Source organism: Phaenicophaeus curvirostris, chromosome 15 (assembly GCF_032191515.1).
Source record: "Phaenicophaeus curvirostris isolate KB17595 chromosome 15, BPBGC_Pcur_1.0, whole genome shotgun sequence".
Taxonomy (NCBI): domain Eukaryota; kingdom Metazoa; phylum Chordata; class Aves; order Cuculiformes; family Cuculidae; genus Phaenicophaeus; species Phaenicophaeus curvirostris.
The window spans coordinates 11527302-11544081 of record NC_091406.1 but is presented as its reverse complement, the minus strand read 5'-3'; the positions used below and the strand labels follow the sequence as shown (position 1 = coordinate 11544081).

Below are 16780 nucleotides of genomic sequence, written 5' to 3'. Positions count from 1 at the left end.
CCAGACTGCTCAGCCAGGGGTGACCAGGGAAGCACGTTCTCCTTGGGCTTAAATTCTTCACTTGGGGGTCTGCAAGGCTGTTGGAGACCAAATAGCACCTGCCAGTTCACAAAGCACTGAAACCCATAAATTAGTGACATTTCTGGAAAGCTGATGCAGTGCATTTTAAGTGAGGATAAGGTCAGAAAGTTAAGTTTATTTTGTGATTAATTTTCTGGCCATTTAAACTTTGTTACAACAGGTATTTCAAGTGAGGGACACTGTTGCCTAAATCAGTTCACAGCTTGAGCTCCAATGAAAATTTCTGTTTTACAGCGTGTGACCAAGAGTCACTCTAAACAGATCCTCATGTTGCTGCAAGAAGACAGAATCAACAAGGTCTCTGAGAGAGGCTTATGGGGAAAAATATAAGCAATACTAGGTGCCTGGATTTGACTAGACCAGATCTGCTGGGATCAGGAAAGCATACTGAACAGTAGTTGAATTGCAAGAAATAAAAAACTCCATGTTTCATTGTAGCTGCCAGCTCTACTTGAGAATCACATTCCCACTATGGCCCATAAAAATGGAAATTGTGAATAATAGCAGTAATGGGACCAAATCTATTCCAGCTGCCTGGGAATGGAGTTAAAAAAAAAAAAAAAAGTACTCTTCCCCTCCAGCATGGCCCAAAATACCGCTAAAGCTGTTTAATCCCCAGAGTAAGGCAGACTGTTTTCCAGGGATCTTTACCAGCAAAGAGGAGATTCATATCTTGATACACAAGCCCAAAGAAGCTTCTCTGGCAGAGGCTGCAAAGGGAACGGCCCATGCCTCCCACCTGCTCCTTTCCACAGAGGAACTCAAAACTGTCTGGACTCCTGTAATACCCTTTACCTGCTCCAGTCCTCCAGTTACCCGAGTCCCCAGTGGAGTCTGCTCAGAAACACGTCACAGCTCTTGGGCAGCTGCCTCACCACTCAGCTCTCAGTCCTGAGAACATCTTGACTACATTAACATGAACCACATCCTCCCTGCCGATCTTATTTTGTTGGATTTATTTATTCTCCTCTTACATTCCTGCTGAGTAGCTAACAGCCTGTTTTCAGATAAGTCTTGAGAGATCCCAGAAAATTCATGAGAAGAGCAAGGTTTGAAGAAGTCCCCAGGCTAGTCTAGTGACAGTGAGCAATGAGCTGGCTCCTCACCATTGCCCTATGCTCTCACTGTGGAAAGGAGGCTTTGGAAACAAGCAGACTTTGTGTTTTCAGGTCCAGGCCTGTAAGGCACATTTGAACAGAACTTAAATGCCATAGATATAACTCTGGAGATAAGGAAATGGAAAAAAAAAAAAGTCATCTGAGTTCTAGGAGCCAAACGGGAGCTTGAGTGATTTTCCAGATTAGGTTAAGGAACTGGGGACTAAGCAGAGTAATCTGTTTACATATATTTGATGTCTGGAACTGATTTCTTGTAAAAGAAATCAGAGTCATCAGGACATGCTCCTGCCCAGCACCGTAACCTCTGGTGTGTGCTTTTACATCCTTCCGGTACCCTGCTGCAGGGTTGACGCAGTATTCCCACAGGGATGGTCCTCAGGCTGTGAAAGTCACATAGCAAAAGAACAAGCAGACACTGCGTACATTAAAGCTCTGGGGGCATTGGAAAAGCAAGGAAAATGTCCGTATCTAATGGTAGGTAGAAATAATCTGTGCCTATGCACAGAGACATAGTCAGAGAAGAGCTATGAGATAAATATCCAATCCAGGGAGGGGTGACAGAAGACAGATAACACCCCAAAACAGCCATGACATGTTTCCTCTGGTCTCATGCAAGCTTGACCTTGTGCCCAGTGAAGTGAAAGGGCCTGTTTGATTCACTCTCCCTCCTTCACTCTGCCCCATCAACATATGGATAAGCCAGGCACTTTACAGCATCCTACTCACCCATCCCATTCCTCACTAGCAGCACACAGAGCCCTTTTCTTTCTCCTTCACTCCTCTGAGTTTATAGCAGTGCCAATGTGCAGTTGAAAGGTCATCTGCAGATCCATTTATCACAGGTGTACCCGTATAGAGCCAGAAACCTGGCTCCTGTCCCCAGCAGCTCTTGCCCGTGTTGAGATACTGTTTCTAAAGCTATTTTCTGCAAGGATGTTGTCTTTATTTTTTTTTCTTCTTTTTTTTTTTCTTTCCCCCAGGCATCATAACCTGGGAAGGATCTTCATTGCATAAGGTCATACTAAGCTCTCATCGATCAAAAGAGAGTAGAAACTCCATCAACTGCAAAAAGTCACCAACAACAGGCAGACCCTTTGACTCTCCATATCCTGTGAGAGTACTTAAGGGTTGAGCAATTTGGCCTCCAGTTACTTGATTTATATTGAGGAATACAAGGACAAGAGTTAAAATTGTCCCTTTACAGATCCTTTTGCAAATGTGAGCCCAACAATTCACAGCAATAATGGCACTTTGTCTCCCAGTGGGATGAGGAGGAACCCATTGCTTTGCTACATCTGTCAGTACCTACCCTACAACCAATTCACCTCTAGACAGCCAAAGACTCCCTGAAAGCTTCATCTCCACATGGTTCCTGTCCATCAGATGGCAAAGGCTGCATTCAGACAACAGCTGCTTTCACCAAACGTTCTTACTGTGGGGAGGCAGAGGCTGCTGCTCAGGGGACCCATGATGGCAAGTCCTCGGTTAACAGAACGGGCGCTACAGTAAGTTCAGCCAGCGACTGAAGTTCAGACCTTTGAGTGTTTGCCAGACGAGGGAGTCACACCAACGATGATTCATTGCTACAGTACAGTAAGGGCAAAATAAATAGTGGAAAGACCGAACTATTTGCTTTGCTGAGGCTTCTTTCACATCTGAGATTGCAGAAATGCTCTTTTCAAGCAAGGAATGGTTTGTTCTGCAGCTGCACACCCCAGTGCAGCAGGATCTGGAGTTGGTAACGGCTCACCGCAGCTCTCGGCATCAACAGCCCTATTCCCAAGAAAGCATTCCCCACAGAGATGTCTACCCAGGACCTCAGGACTGTCTTTCTGCACTTCTCCAAAAGCAACTCAGGAAATTTTATCCCACTGGGAAGAGAACAAAGGCCATTAGATTTCCACCTGCATCTAATATCCTTTGGCTTTGAGATTTGAGACACACATTATATCTGTTCTATAAGGTTACACAGCTCTATCAATGACTCGTGGTGCCTTATTAACCCTCACACAGCTGATCTGGTTCAATGCATCCCACACAGCTCCAGGTTTGTAGCGGTCCTTTCTCCCAAGACACCCTATTACCTGCCTCCCAGCTTCCTCACTCCCATCCTCTGTGCGCTGCTGGCTCAAGAAGTCCCAAACAGGGAGATAAATTTAGGTTTGCCAGCCTAATGCTGAAAAGCCATGGACATGCCCTGAAAAGTCATGGACAGAATCCTGTAAAGCCTGTGGGACCACAGCCACCAGCCTCGCCCTTCCAGACATACAGCCTGGGCAAGAGCTGGCAACAAAGTCCAGCCTGTTTTTGAGCTCTGGGCAATCTGCTGCTTTATAGGGCAGCTGCCCGTTTTTGCCAAGCCCTAGACCAGGGTGTGCCCCAGATATCCAGCCATTGGGACTGTTTAAAGAGCTTCCACAGCCTCTTCAAGACCTTTACTAGCTGCCACTCTCTGCAGGGACACTGAAGCTAAAGAAAGGATGTGCTGAAAGAAACCAAAATGTTGATTTTTCAGTCCAGTTCTGTGTCAAGGGCATTTCCATCTTTGTAGATTCCTCAGGGCACACTAATAAAATCAGAGTGAAGCATTACAGAAGCGCATAATGGCTTTACCTCCCTCATGGGGCTCAGCACACACCGACAAATGGCAGAGCTGCCCCTTTGCCTCTGCACCGTCTAACAAACTTCAGAGAGCATATGTATTCCTTACTTGCTCCACAGCTGCCATAAAGGAACATGCTATTAATTTGCAGAAGCTGGAGCCAGGCTTAAAAATTCCATTAATTAAGTGTTGGCGGAGGTGTTTGAAAAGACATTCCGATAAATATAGTGCTATAAAGTGTTTCCCTAGAAACTGCAAAAAAAGTTGAACAATATGAAAAGTACCCAGGCTGATAACAGCTATCGCTCCTGCTGAGCAGAGCCTGGGGCGTGGGGAACATTCAGCAGAGAGAATTTCTCTGGCTAGGGAGGATTTTTGGTTAATAGCACAAAAATATGAAAGTGAATCTACACCGTGTCTCACTTTCCTGTGCCCTCCTGCTTCACCTCTTGTCTTGCACCCAGTGTCGGCAGATGGTAAATGTTCTGTGAAGTCTATAGCTGCAGATTAGGAAACGCCCCATGTATTTTGGTACTCCCAGACTGTGGACTCCTTCCTAGGTGCCCCTGCTGGGCCTGATCCCCCCAGCAGCCCCAGGCACACAAAGGCTAAACCCCACACACCCAGGAACCATCAGTTCAGCAGGCAGCACAGGGCATTATATCACTTATATACCAAGGGAAGAAGAAACCCAGCTGTCATCTACGTTCTCCTCTGATTGCTGCACCATTTCTGGTTGCAGGATGTGGGTGGAGAAGACAGGGCTCTGTAGAAAATCCTCTCAATCAAGTCTGTTTTCACAGAATTGCATGAACAAATACCTTTCTGGATGGATGCTGCAGGTATTACAGGAGGACTATAGTTGATCTTCCCTTGGAAATGGGACTAAGAAAAGAAGAGCAATCTAAGCTGATCCTGGCCTGTTAAGTAACATTTTAGCCTGCTATCTCTCATCTAAACAGAAATGTGATTAAAGAAGTTGAGATAAACAAAGATTTAATGACTCAAAGTGTAGAAGCTGGAGAGGTTTTGAAAAGAGCTTCTGTATATGTGAGAATAAACACTTACATTGCAACCTGCTGCAGGAATCTTAAACTGTTTTCTACAAATCCCCACTGGCAGGGCACTCAGAGCACACAAGTTCCTTCCTAAGACCCTTCTGGTTTCTACACTTTGGGTCATTAAATCAGATCTTATTTAATTCCAACCACTCAACACAGCCCACTCCTTGCCCAAAGAGCTACCTCTGTTTTCAGCCCAGTTTTCTGCCTCTCCTGCCACACAGCTCAGTTGTTGCCCCCTGACCCACACCAAGTCCTCCCTGCTGGCTGCCAGCATCCCAAACAAGGGGAGGGAACACACAGCATCCTCTCTTAGGACATCTCACAGCTCTTCCCAGAGGTTCATGGATGGAGCTTTTCAGGTCCTCCTCTCTCCCTCTAATCTCTAATGGTCCTACTTCCCCACAGGTCTGGATAGGGAGAGGAGACCCAAGACCTTCTCTGCCTCTTTCTGCAATCAGCCACCCTGCCAGTGTACCAGCTTTAGGTACAAAGCTGTCTTAGAGCCACCCATCAACAGTACCACTTCTTGTGGTACATGGAGAAAGGAGCCTCTTGGGCCAACAAAGCAAGCCTCCAGAACTGGGACTTACTCAAAATACAACTTGACTGCAGAGAGCATATCATCGAGAAGGTCTGTTGTCAGAAATAATGTTCACTATGCCTCTGTATGAGGAGTTTGGGAAAGGCAGCAGGGTTAAATAATGGAGTATTTTCTTTGCTTCCAAACACACACAACTAATTCAACCGATTTGATTCCTTGTTCCCTCACCTTGCTTCTCATTTCTCAAAGTCATGACAAGATTAATGAACCCCACACAGTACTGCCAGAGGGCTCTGCATTTTTCAGAGTACTTCAAGCCACAAAAATACCTTTAGTAACAAACTGAGAAAACTAAAGCTGATAAAGCCAAGTTTGGAGGCAATTAACATCAATATAAAATTCAGCTGTTTGGGTGGCTCAGCTTAAAAATAAAAAGCAATTACTGTTGTGACAAACTCAAATAATACATTGTTTCTCTATAGTTGATCTAGCAAAGGGAGTCAGCCTTCACCAACAGCTACCATAAAAAGGTTTGTATAAAAGCTATTTACTTGCACTGAACAATCTTGTGATTTTTATTTTTTTCAAAGGCTAATTTTAAGAGCATACCAGCCTCTCCCCAACACCTGAGGAAGCCAGAAACCTTTATACATTTTGAAGTACATAGAACAGCTCTGACCACACTCAGAAGCGTCCATTCCAATAGCAGAGGTTTCCCCTTACTGACCAAGAGCACAAGAAAAGCTCTGGCCAGCAGAACCACAGCTCCACTCGACAGATCCTAACTGTAAATGTCAGGCAGCTACTCTTCCAATTCTCCCCTTCCCAGCTATGGTCTTGAAAAGCAACAAGGGCTGCTCATTTCACAGCTTCTGTTGGACTCCAGTTGCCACAATGGGAAGAATCAATCAGTCTTGAAGATTGTCTAAGATCTTACAAAGCATTTGCTGCTAGAATTCAGAAATAACCTAGTTCTCAAAGCCCAGAGCACAGCCTCTGGGGTTAAAATGCTAAAGAGATATTTTAAAAGCTGCCTTAAACAATTGTGCAGTCAATATTTAGCATGCTACAGCAGGGTGCTTGCCCAATGGAAACATCAGCCATCACACGAAAATTATTTTGCAGCTTTTGAGAAGTGTTCAGATTGCCTCTTGTTATTAACTGCAACTCCTCAACCTGTTGCACTATTGTAAACCATACTAGAGCTCTTTCAAAAAGCTTGGGCTAATGGTTTTCAGACTGTCAGCAGAGGATGTCCAAACAGTTCATTAAACAATGCACTCGAGCACCCTGCAGCTCTAGGGTGGGAGACTTGGAAAGCTGCCCTCCGTGGTGCCTGGTCAGCTAAAATTGAGTCAGCCCAGGAGCTACAAATGCTGGGCTTGCCACGCAGCGTCCGTAGCAACAGGATGAATGAACGAACAATGAATGCTGGAGCTCAAAGACGAGAAAACATGCAAGAATGGCCAAACAGAAGTGACATAGATTTGAGTCACCTGCGCTCCCAGCAATGTAAAGTCAGATTTAGCTGCTATGAGATAAGGATGAATTGGTATGCTGATGGGAAGTTTACTTCATTCCTGACTACAGGGAATGTTCTGTAGAGAGATGATCAAAGTCTTACCAAAGGTCTAGGAAGGTTTTAATGGTCTTTAATAAGGCCATTGCTCATTCTCTACGCACAGCATGTTTCAACTTACGCTAGCAAGTGCTAAGGAGATGCCTATTTGGGCCTCTCTGGACTACTCAGCAAGGTCTGCAGGTGCTGTTCTTGGTACACAGAAGCTCTTTTCACAGTTTTCATGGGCAGAGGTATGTACCTACCCACATGTTTGTACACAGATAAATAGGAGTCCATGGACTCCCACGTAACTTCTGTACACAAAAACAACGTCTATTCTAGCTGGCATCTCCCATTTTCCCAAGCTTTCCTCCCCTTCTCATGTTGACTTCCCACTGGAGCTTCTCTAAGAACTGCAGGGACGGTAAGTGGAGATCCGAGTGCTCCCACCTCTTGGGGTCAACATGCAGCTTTACCAAACAACATGTGGAAGCCCCTGGCTTTGACAGAAAACATTCAGTATTTCACATCTTGGCAAAAAAAAAAAAAAAAGGGCTGAAGTTGGGGCAGATGAAGGAGAAATATCAGCAACTTACTGGTAGCTAACAAGTAAATCTCTCAAAATAAAAACTCATGGTTTGGAAAAGTGCGGAGTCAAAATAAACTCATTTGCCTACCATGAATTTTGTATATGCAACCAGTCACAGAAACTGAAGGACTGATTTAGCCCAGCTCAGAAAAAGCCGCTGGGAACACAAGAATAAAATCATTCCTGAAGTACAACAAAGTGAACCCTGGCCACCGTGTTTGATCAAAACAGCTGGGGAACAGTGAGTCAATACTGATTCAGGAGAGCTTTCAAATTCCCTCTGATTTTAGTTCATCAGATCCCCAGGAATACCTTGTGTTGCCTTTTAACATCTAAATGGGAAGTCGGATGAAATAATTCACTGCACGAGAAGTTATCCCTCAGAGATGCTTCTGCTGCCCTCCCAGGGCCAGATCACAGCAGCCAGCCACACTAAACCAGACTCCAGGAGAATGCAGTCTCTCAAAAGACACCTTCCAAAAAACCTTTTCTCAGCCCTGTGAAATGGACACTTTCTACAGCCAGTTGGCCAAAGGAGACCCCTCAGCTCTGCCCATGCTCCCACACACCCCAACACCCAAATCTCCTTCTTCCCAAGCACTTCTCACTGCATTCAGGCTACATCGCGTATGGGAAAGTATCTCAAGTAAGAATAGAAAGCCTGATTCTGATATGAATTAGTTTTATTTGGATTTGGTTTTTTGGAGTTGGGGCCTTGGCTGGGTGGGTTCGTTTTTTTTGTAGCGGGATTAGGGCTGATTTGAATTATAGTAGAATTTAAAAATAGGATGACAGTGATAATTATCTAGTGATTCCTACAAAGAGTGAATTACAAAACCCTAACAGATCACTTCAAAACATCCATGCCTGGTCAGACCTACTCAGTGTCTGCCTCCACCAGTGGAAAAGAGCACATTACTGAAAAATATACGTGGGTAAGGAAACCATAACTTCACACTTTCCTCCTATATAGCTTCCCTGTGCCAGGCACTTGTGGTTCAGGCACTCGCTGAGACTGTTCCTCTGTGCCTGTTGGTGTTTATGAACTGATGGATGTTCCTTCTAGGAATGATGAAATGTATAGCGGGGAATTTTTTTTCACTGTAATGAGAAACAGAAGATTTCTCCCCAGTGCCTTTAGAGGAAGGAAAGGACTGTAGGGAAAATTGCCTGGTGTCAGCACCTTAATTCCCTTTACAGAGAAACAGCAGTAGCCTACGCATTTAGCTACACTTCTGGTATTAAAAAGGTGAGACAAATTTCATTAAGCAAAACACATTACCTCTCAGCATTGATTACTGAGTAATAAATGTGACCTGCTAAGTGTGCATTAAAGCAGCAACCTGGAGTTGCCACTGACTTTTGTGACACTTGAATAGGTGAATGAAGACCAGAGCTGTTCTCTTTGATGGTATAGCGCTCTGAGGAGGCTCATTATGAACACAAATTGTCTTTGAAAATGCATTGTCTCACTCCATGTGCAACTGGAGAGAGTGGTGTGTCCCTTGCACAGAGACACATCCCAACCTGAAAGCCCAAGACCTAGAAAGCTGTGAGGACAGGGTGGCATGATAGAACCCCCTTTGAGGTATAAGACTCCATTCTCCCATTCTGTACTGTGTTTCCCCCTGTTCAGCAACTCCTTAGGGAAAGTTTTCCTGGGAGACCACAGTACACATATTTGATCTGTCTCTAGCAGAGCAATTTTCTCCAAGACTTTTCCCCATATACTTGCCACTTGAGTGTCCAAGCAGGGGGAGGTTGAAGAATTACTCCCCAAAATAAAAACCTGAGACATCAAAAAGATACTCCCTGAGTGGATATTATTCATGTTTTTAATTGCAACTGGAATATTGCTCTCTCCTGTGTCTGAACCAGCAGTTTGGTCAGAAGTTTGATGTCCTTATGTGAAGTGAGTTTGTACAGTTCAGCAGCAGCAGCAGCCTGGCCAGTCAAAAGGCCAGGAAACAAAAGGGACAAATCCTAGTCCTACAGAGAAAGAAATCCTGCAGATCACACCTGAGGGAGAATGGCAGAGCTGATGCTAACCTTGTGTCCTGGGGTGAGCTGCAAACAGGATCTCCAGTCTCTTGGAACAATTTCTGTTAGCATCACACTTCCACAGTCAAAACAATCCATACCAAAATTTGTCTCTCACTGATACCAGTAGCGTGCCCAGGGGGTTGAAATTACTTCAGAGATGCAATTTTTTGCTTGCCCCAGTATAAAGCTGCAGAGATGAGGTTGTAAGTTCTTAGATCACTGCACCAAAAAGGGAAATAAACTAGGATCAGACTTGCAGCAGGCACAGATGGGCTTATGCCTGGCCTTTGATGGGGCCTTATCCATCCTACTGGACTTATCCATCCTACTTGGACTTCCTTAAGTCCAAGACCACAAGTCCAAGACCAAGACCACATCTGACATTTACAGAAATAACAGGGTGACACTACATCCTCACAGATGCTCCAGGAAACCCCACACCAGGCACTGCCACATGAGTACAGACCTTCATCTACAGGAAAACAGAAAATACCATCCTACAGCTTTGCAGACACACCGTATGGCTGCTGGTGCCCTGCTCCTCATCAGCTGAATGGGACACGGTATAGGAGGAGCCATGTGGTTTATCCTACCTCACATTAACATCAAGTTCTTCCATCACAGGCAATAGGCATAGGTAGCTGGGAGTTCAGTGTCCATAGAAGAGACTGCGCCCTGCAGTGGAGAGAGTTAGAGAGGACAGTTATAAATTAAAGGATCTCTCACAGACGCTCATCTACCCCTGTGAAGACACTCATGCACTGCATTTTGCCCCTTTGGCCTGGCTTCTCTTGAAAACAGATGTTACATAGACACGCCAAAATGAAGTCATACTGCTGCATAGACCTGTCATAACACAATTTTCTGTCATCTACCCTGACATATTTGTATCTCACAGCACTAAGATGCATGCCTGGAGACACGAAATCAAGCTGAGGTGACAGACAACCCATTATGGTTGTGTATGCATCACCCATTCTCACATAACATAGGGCTAATGGAGTGCTTGTAAGTCCCACAGGAACACTGGTTCTGCTGAACATAACAAGAAGTTTCCCCCTTTTATGAGCGAAGTCAGGTCTTCACCTGGAAGCTAAGATCAACCTCTAATACACTCTGTGACCATCACTTCTCCTTGGCAATTCTTGGATTTAGACTCCTAGAAGATTGTTTCAAATGCAGCAGGGTAGTAAAGTCCTGTAAGCACTGGTACAGAGAAAAGGCTCTTCTGGCCAAATATTCAGTTTCCACAGGGGTGAGGAGAAGCTGCATAGGCAGAAGTCATAACAAAGAATGCATAGGATACAGATCGCACCTAAGACTATGTGACACAGTCCTCTACAGACACCCTGTCTCACTTGTCAAAAAATCCCATCCTGTGTAATGCCTCCTCAAATGGTCACAGCTCCTTCCCTCTAATTAATGACAAATGAGTTAGTAGGGAAATAATTTCACAAGGCATGAACGCAAAGCTTTATAGCAGTACACACAGCATACTGTGCTGTACCCAGTGAGCTCTAGGTGCTGGTGTGGACAGGGACACATACAAAAACACCACAGGTCAATCTGCCCCATCCTTCTGCCAGTGAAGCCCCCGGTGACCTCAGAGAAACCCACCTATATATTTCATCAAAGACTCTCACAGCTAAAATAGAAAGAAATGCAAGCAATATAAATGACTAATACAGGCACAACCCTTAAGATTTGTTCTCCAAATCAACTTTTTACGAAGTTTACGAAAATATGTTTTGTTGCAGTTCTGGTAGCACTCAGGAGCCGAGCACTGAGATCCAAGTGACTTTTATCAGCTGATGCTTGCCTTCAAAATTACACGTGACAGCATTCACACATCTAAGCTGCACCAGACCTAACACCGTTTATGGTAACCTACAAACTTCCAAAGCTACAGAAAAGCAGTTTAAATAAAACCAACTGAAGAAGGCTCACAAAATCCAGCTGGGAAAACACAAGCAAGAATGCCTGGTAAATTAGTTTCTGTTTTTATACAAAATTAAAACATTGACTTACCACTAAATTAAAACAGGTTTCTGTGACAATACGTTGTACAGCCTTATGAATATTTAATAGCAGTACTGTAATTACAAAGAACTAAGTGATTTGCAGCTCAAGTTAAAATAAATGTACTTACTCCCAGTAACACTAAGCGATATAAATATTAATAGGATTCTTAATTCTATCAAAATTCCATCGTGACTCCAACAAAATGAATGCACCATCTTAATAAAGAGTTTTGTGTATTTGTTGCTGTTAATCCAGTGGAAAAACAGGATAAGTTTCTGAGCACTTCAGACTGTTGGTTGCCCATTGTGTTGTGTCTCTAGAGACTCAAGGGTAAGGCCACTACCATCGCATTATTAATAATAATTCAAATGCAAATAATGCCACTGTGGTTTCTTGGCTTCAAAGAAAAGATTGTAATAATACTGACTCAGACTTCCTAACACAATGCCAGGTTTGCACTGGAGATGCACACCCACTGTCCAGGTCTGGTTTACCAGAATTGGTACTTCAGTAGGTGTAGGCTATACACAGTTTTGCAAGCAAAACTTACTTAAGTGAAAGGGATGCTTTTATCTGAGGGTAGAAACCTTCAGAATTCAGCCATTATTTACAGCTTAAGCCTTCAACTGGTGTTTCTAAGGGAAAAAGACTTAAAGACTGCTGCTGTATTTTGCAGATATAAGGATGGGAGGTCTAGAGTTTCTGATCAAGTCACCTCCACATCCCCAAGACCTGACCTCCAGCTTCAATTTGGAGAGGGAAAAACGCTCTCCCATGCTTCTGCTCTGGAGTTCTTCCACAGAAAACATCTCACACGCTGCTGGGATGGCTGCTGTCAAAGATGCAGAAAGAATATCCTGGAAGATGGTCTTGGGGTTGTAAAAATACAACAAATAATCTCTGAGCTCAAAGAAGACAAAGAGAAACCTAATTAAATAATCTCCAAAGAGGTTTAAATAACCATTTACTTCAAATAATTTATTTGACATATAGGTTAAATTAATTTCACTTAATTCAGACGCAAATACATCAGAATAGATTTAATGCAGTACCACAGGGTACTAGAAACCATCCTTCCCTTTCATTTCAGAAAGGATAAATATGAGCCAAAAAGAAGACTATAAACTGCAGTCTAAAGACATGGGTTCTTGATCCATCTCCTCTGCCTACCAGCACCGTTCGTGAGCGCTGGCTAATTCTGCCTTACAGCATCCTTTAAAAGCAAGTTGTCATCTCCATTTACCATGGAGGCACAAAGAGGTTGAATGAACCCCACCAAGAAGATTCAGAGCAGGACAGAAGCAGCCCCTGGACATAAGATACAGATACTAAACTGATCTTACTGTTGAGATAGCACAGATAGACCACAAGGAAAATATGGGCAAATTTTGTTGACGCTGATTCAAGGGAAATTATTCCTTTGCTAGGAAGAAGCAAGAAGGCTTTAGTACTTACTGCTACAGTGGGAAGTTATGAAACTGCTTTGCTGCAGGTCACATCTGCTACAGTTTGGAATTACAAGTGGAGTGGGAGCCAACAAGAGTAGAGAATAGGAATAACAGAAGAAAAACTGTCACCTATCTGCTCCATCCCAGTTCCCTTATGCTCCCTTCAGCATCAGGGTTTAAGAGGTACCTTGGGAAACGTGCAAAACTCACAGTTTTAGTACAATCAGAACTGTTGCCCTAACTATTCATTAAAACATAGTTTTCTGTATAGACACCAGCACTACTGTTCCTTCAGTCACAGCAAGTGTGACGTGCTTAAAAATACAGGGAAACTTTTTTTGTTTCCATTAATACTTTCTTCATTTGTTTTGTGTTTATTTATACAGTAGAAATAACATTTTTGGTACAAAGACGGAAAAAATAAAGTTTTAAGGATTTTGATACCACCTCCTCTTAAATTCCTTTTAAGGAATTTTGTATACCACCTCCCAGCTGCATCTCCCTGTGCTGCCAGCAGTCACTCCCTACACGGTGCGACAGCCAGTGACTGCATTTCTTGTATTGCACCTCACCTACAACTTATTTTTTCTTATAATTCTTTACATATTCCTAAGTTCTGCAGCTCTGAGAACACCCTCCTCCCCCTAAATACGTTATCTTTTTACCCAGAACTACAGAAACAAGCAACATTTGAGTCTGAACGTGCAATGCATTTAAAGCATCACACTCCACAGCCCTCCGGGATCAGAAACCTCTCACCACTGCACAGGAGACCTGTGGTGTTTTAAGGACTGTTAGTACTTTCATCTTTCCCCATATGATGAAGCATAGAATGAACGGACACTAACCCAATGACATCACTTAGCTGATGAAGTCAGCTTTTCCACAGTGAATTTTAAAATTGGATCTTCCTTCCCTTTTACCTCTCCCCATGACACCGCAGTGGTTAGACTTGTAGTCATTGAAGTCCCAACAAAGAAAGAAAAACGACATCAATACCATGTAATATAAAAATCTCCACGAGTTATTCTGTAAATACATCTGGCTCACACAGAGGGCCCAGTGCTATTCTTTGTTATTAAAGTGATTACTCATACTCAATTAAGAACCTGTTCTCTGCTTCAGAGAGATAACAGTGACCTCCTCACTCAACCTTTATACCATCCAGCCCACCGTATATACATTCCCTTCAGCACAAAAGAGCTTCTTTGCTGTTGTGCATGGTGGTGATGACAGGCACACAGAGCCGTGCACATCGATGCAGCCAGGTCATGTTTTCCTGAATGAGAACATCCGCTTCCAACAGCTCATGAGCAAAACCTGCCCTACAGCATGGGCTGAGGGTAACAGTCTTTCAAACCAATGGTCTTCCTGTCCTGGGCTCCAGCACCTTTCCATCCTGGGCTTCCTGAGAGCAGCCCCACTCACAACCTGCCACAATCTACCTAAGGACTTCAGTTACCATGAGGGGCTAAATTAAGGCAGTGAAGTGAAATGGTTTCACTCTTTCAGGTGCCAGCACGAAATTTATTTTGATAACTCCTGCAAAGCCGAAGAAAAACTTTTCAGTGATTTCATATGTCAAAATTCCAGTTCAAGGTCATCTTATTTTTCTGCAAAAATGTACGATTTCCATATGCATCAACGTTACACACTATCTGTGCCATCACGTTATCATGGAGACTTCTACAATAACTGAAGCTTTCTGTATTAGAAGGAAACAAAAAGTCAAAGATGGAGCTCAAACAAAAAACCCAAACCAACTGCCTTCACAAAGAACTGTTTTCCCAGATAAACTTATCTGAAGTCAATACCTTTGGCAGTATTTTCACTTCAAAGCACAACATTTTTATTGGATAAAAATGCAAGCACGGTATCTCCAGCAGGCTTGACATGGCAGCTCTGTAGACTTCCTTTGTTGAGCAAAAATTCCTCATCTTATTTTGTTCTCCACTAATCACTGCCACCAAGAGCAGGACCACATGTGTAGGACTAGACATTGCTGCACAGTTGACTGGCTCTGACTTGGGAAAGGTGATCCTGTAATAAGCTTCAGCAAGGCTGCACTGCTGCCATTCATGGAAATTGGAAACTATACATCTGTCAAGATGAGATCAGCTGCACACTTCTGCCTCATTCCTTCATTTAACACACCATCAAGTCACCTTAGCAGATGGTCCCCTACTTCTGCATCTCCTCCCCCTCACCTCCACAGTGCTGTGTGGTAGGAAAGGGAAAACGCAGGAAAACTGATGATGTACCTTCCCAACCAAGTGTAGAGGCTCTTGGACAAACTTTACTCAGTAGCTTTAAGGTTTCAGCAAAGAACTCACTTCTCAAAGACCATAAGGAGTTAGCTAGTGGCCAGCAGATAATCTTGTCTCTTAAGTGACCACAAACTCATTTGCCCTATGTACTGGGCTTGGTATGCCCAGCAGAAATTAAAATGTCCCATCAAATGACAACAATAGCCACACCAGTCTTGCAAGACATTTTCCTTGCAAGGCACTGATTAACTGAGACACTGACACATTCTTCATCCAATTTATTTCCATCCCACTCAAGTCCCATCTAGTTCCACTTTCTGTCACTGCTAAGCTGACAACAGAAGAATTGAGTCATTCTGAAAAACTTACACCCCCATTTCCTGCTGTGCTGGACTGTGCTGCTTCATCATTTATGACACCTTAAATGAAGCCATGTCTAGGGTGGACCCAGCAGCCTGAAAAGCCCATTTCATTTTACCTGCAGATGAATATCATGCTGTTCCTTCTGCTCTATTGCACCACAGGAGAGGGAGGTGATACAAAATACCCTATATTCAGTTTCTGAGTGTCTCATGCTCTCTGCAAAGAATTGTACTCATCACTACAGTTCTCCAAATTCACTTTTCCCTTTATAAATGTAAGGTTAAAAGTGCCTTTTCCCCTCACCCTTTGCCAACTTTCTCTCTTAGAGCAGAGTGCGGTGTGCAGTGATGATGACTTCATGCAGTCTCTGACTTCAGCATAGATGCCCTGCAGACACCCATTCTTATTGGGTAATGCAGAGCAGCAGACCGATAAAAAAAAATGATGCTGTAGATGTTTGGAAAGCCTGTTTAGCCTTCCCCTAGAAAGTGCTGTCCTCATTCTCTCAGAGTATAAGTTCTTGGAAGTACAAGGATTCATTTTGCTTTCAGCCACTATTTCTGACTCCTGATTGAGGCCAGATTGAGGCCACTCTAACACAAATAAGGATTACTACTACCTGATTCTGTGATTTCAAGAGACTCCTCATTTTCTGCAGTGAACATCTACCAGATTAAAGCTGTGATTGAATAAAAACACTGTTGCTCAACTCCCATTTCATTTAATATCTGAGGTTGTGATTTTTATCATAGCTGCATCTTCATCAGAGAAATTGTTAGCAGAGGCCAACCAGACAAGATTTTCCCAGTCCACATTAAACTGATGCTGTGGAGTGACGGTCACCTCAATCCAAAGAGAATTTCTAGCTCATCACTACAGAGCAGTCTAAAAATCAAAAAGTGTTGCAAGAGAATATCCTGCCTATGACAATGCTTGAGGAGTAGGAAATATCATAGTGATCAAACTTGTTCACTCCCAGAGAAAACAGCTCCATTTCTGCCTCCTGTTTGTGATAAAGGCTCTGCCCCTTCCCCCCGTGCTTCTTGCCTTCTCTGACACAGCTGTACAACTGTCTCTTTCC

At 43.6% G+C, this 16780-nt stretch overlaps 1 protein-coding gene across 6 annotated transcripts in view; it reads right to left on the bottom strand.

Annotated features, from left to right (window-relative positions):
- HTR4 (5-hydroxytryptamine receptor 4) overlaps positions 1-16780 on the bottom strand; it is a 123206-nt gene that overhangs the window by 80085 nt on the left and 26341 nt on the right. For all 6 annotated transcript variants that reach the window (XM_069868978.1, XM_069868977.1, XM_069868981.1 and 3 more), the window contains exon 2: positions 10193-10274. In XM_069868978.1, coding sequence (XP_069725079.1) covers positions 10193-10218 — 26 coding nt within the window. In that variant the 5' untranslated portion in view covers positions 10219-10274. The remainder of the gene's footprint in view (positions 1-10192; positions 10275-16780) is intronic.